The 773-nt window shown below is 50.6% G+C and overlaps 1 protein-coding gene across 1 annotated transcript in view; it reads left to right on the top strand.

Moving 5' to 3' along the window:
- Positions 1-308: 308 nt before the first annotated feature.
- EMH_0073040 (uncharacterized protein) overlaps positions 309-773 on the top strand; it is a gene marked incomplete at both ends in the record, with an annotated part of 1012 nt that continues 547 nt past the window's right edge. The window contains 3 exons of the mRNA XM_013499278.1: positions 309-334; positions 386-549; positions 632-773. Coding sequence (XP_013354732.1) covers positions 309-334; positions 386-549; positions 632-773 — 332 coding nt within the window. The remainder of the gene's footprint in view (positions 335-385; positions 550-631) is intronic.

Here is a 773-nt window from a genome sequence, read left to right as displayed (position 1 = left end):
AGCAGCAATACTTACAGCCTTGCTATCTGTTTGTATACACTAGCACTAGGCGTCGGCCCATTCATCTGCAACACCCCAAACCCTAAACCCTAAACCCTAAAACCCTAAACCCTAAAACCCTAAACCCTAAAACCCTAAACCCTAGAAACAAAACCCCTAAATCCTAGAAACACAACCCCAAAGCCTAAACCCTAAACCCTAAGAGCAACCCCCGTAAACCCTATAAACAAAACCCCAAACCCTAAACCCTAAACCCTAAACCCTAAACCCTAAACCCTACGGATTGAAGGGCAGCCTGAGAAGACTTGATGGATACTTCTGTGCGGTGGTTTGCGTGAGCTAGCTTTTGTAGCTGCAGCAGCAAAACCTCGTGCTGGTGCTGCAGCTCTGCTCCCTGCAGCAGAAACACAGCAGCAGCAGCAGCAGCAGCAGCAGCAGCAGAAGCAGCAGATGGAGCAGCAGCAACTGCAGCAACAACCGGAAACAGAAGAAGAGACACGGCAGAAGTAGCAGCAGCAGCAGCAGCAGCAGCAACAGCAGCGACAACAAGTAGGAGCAGCAGCAACAACAGCAGCAGCAACAATACCAATAGCAGTAGCAGCAACAGCAGCAGAGCCAAACAAAACAACAGAAACAACAGCAACAGCAGCAGCAGATAGTGCAGCAGCAACAACACCGACAGTAATAGCAGCAACAGCAGCAGCAAGAACACTGCCAGAAACAGCAGCAGCAGCAGCAACTGCAGCAGCAGCAGCAGCAGCAGCAGCAACACT

The sequence above is a fragment of the Eimeria mitis genome, genomic scaffold, assembly GCF_000499745.2.
Source record: "Eimeria mitis Houghton genomic scaffold, Emh_scaff4167, whole genome shotgun sequence".
NCBI classification, from domain to species: domain Eukaryota; phylum Apicomplexa; class Conoidasida; order Eucoccidiorida; family Eimeriidae; genus Eimeria; species Eimeria mitis.
This window is presented reverse-complemented; position numbering and strand designations above follow the sequence as displayed.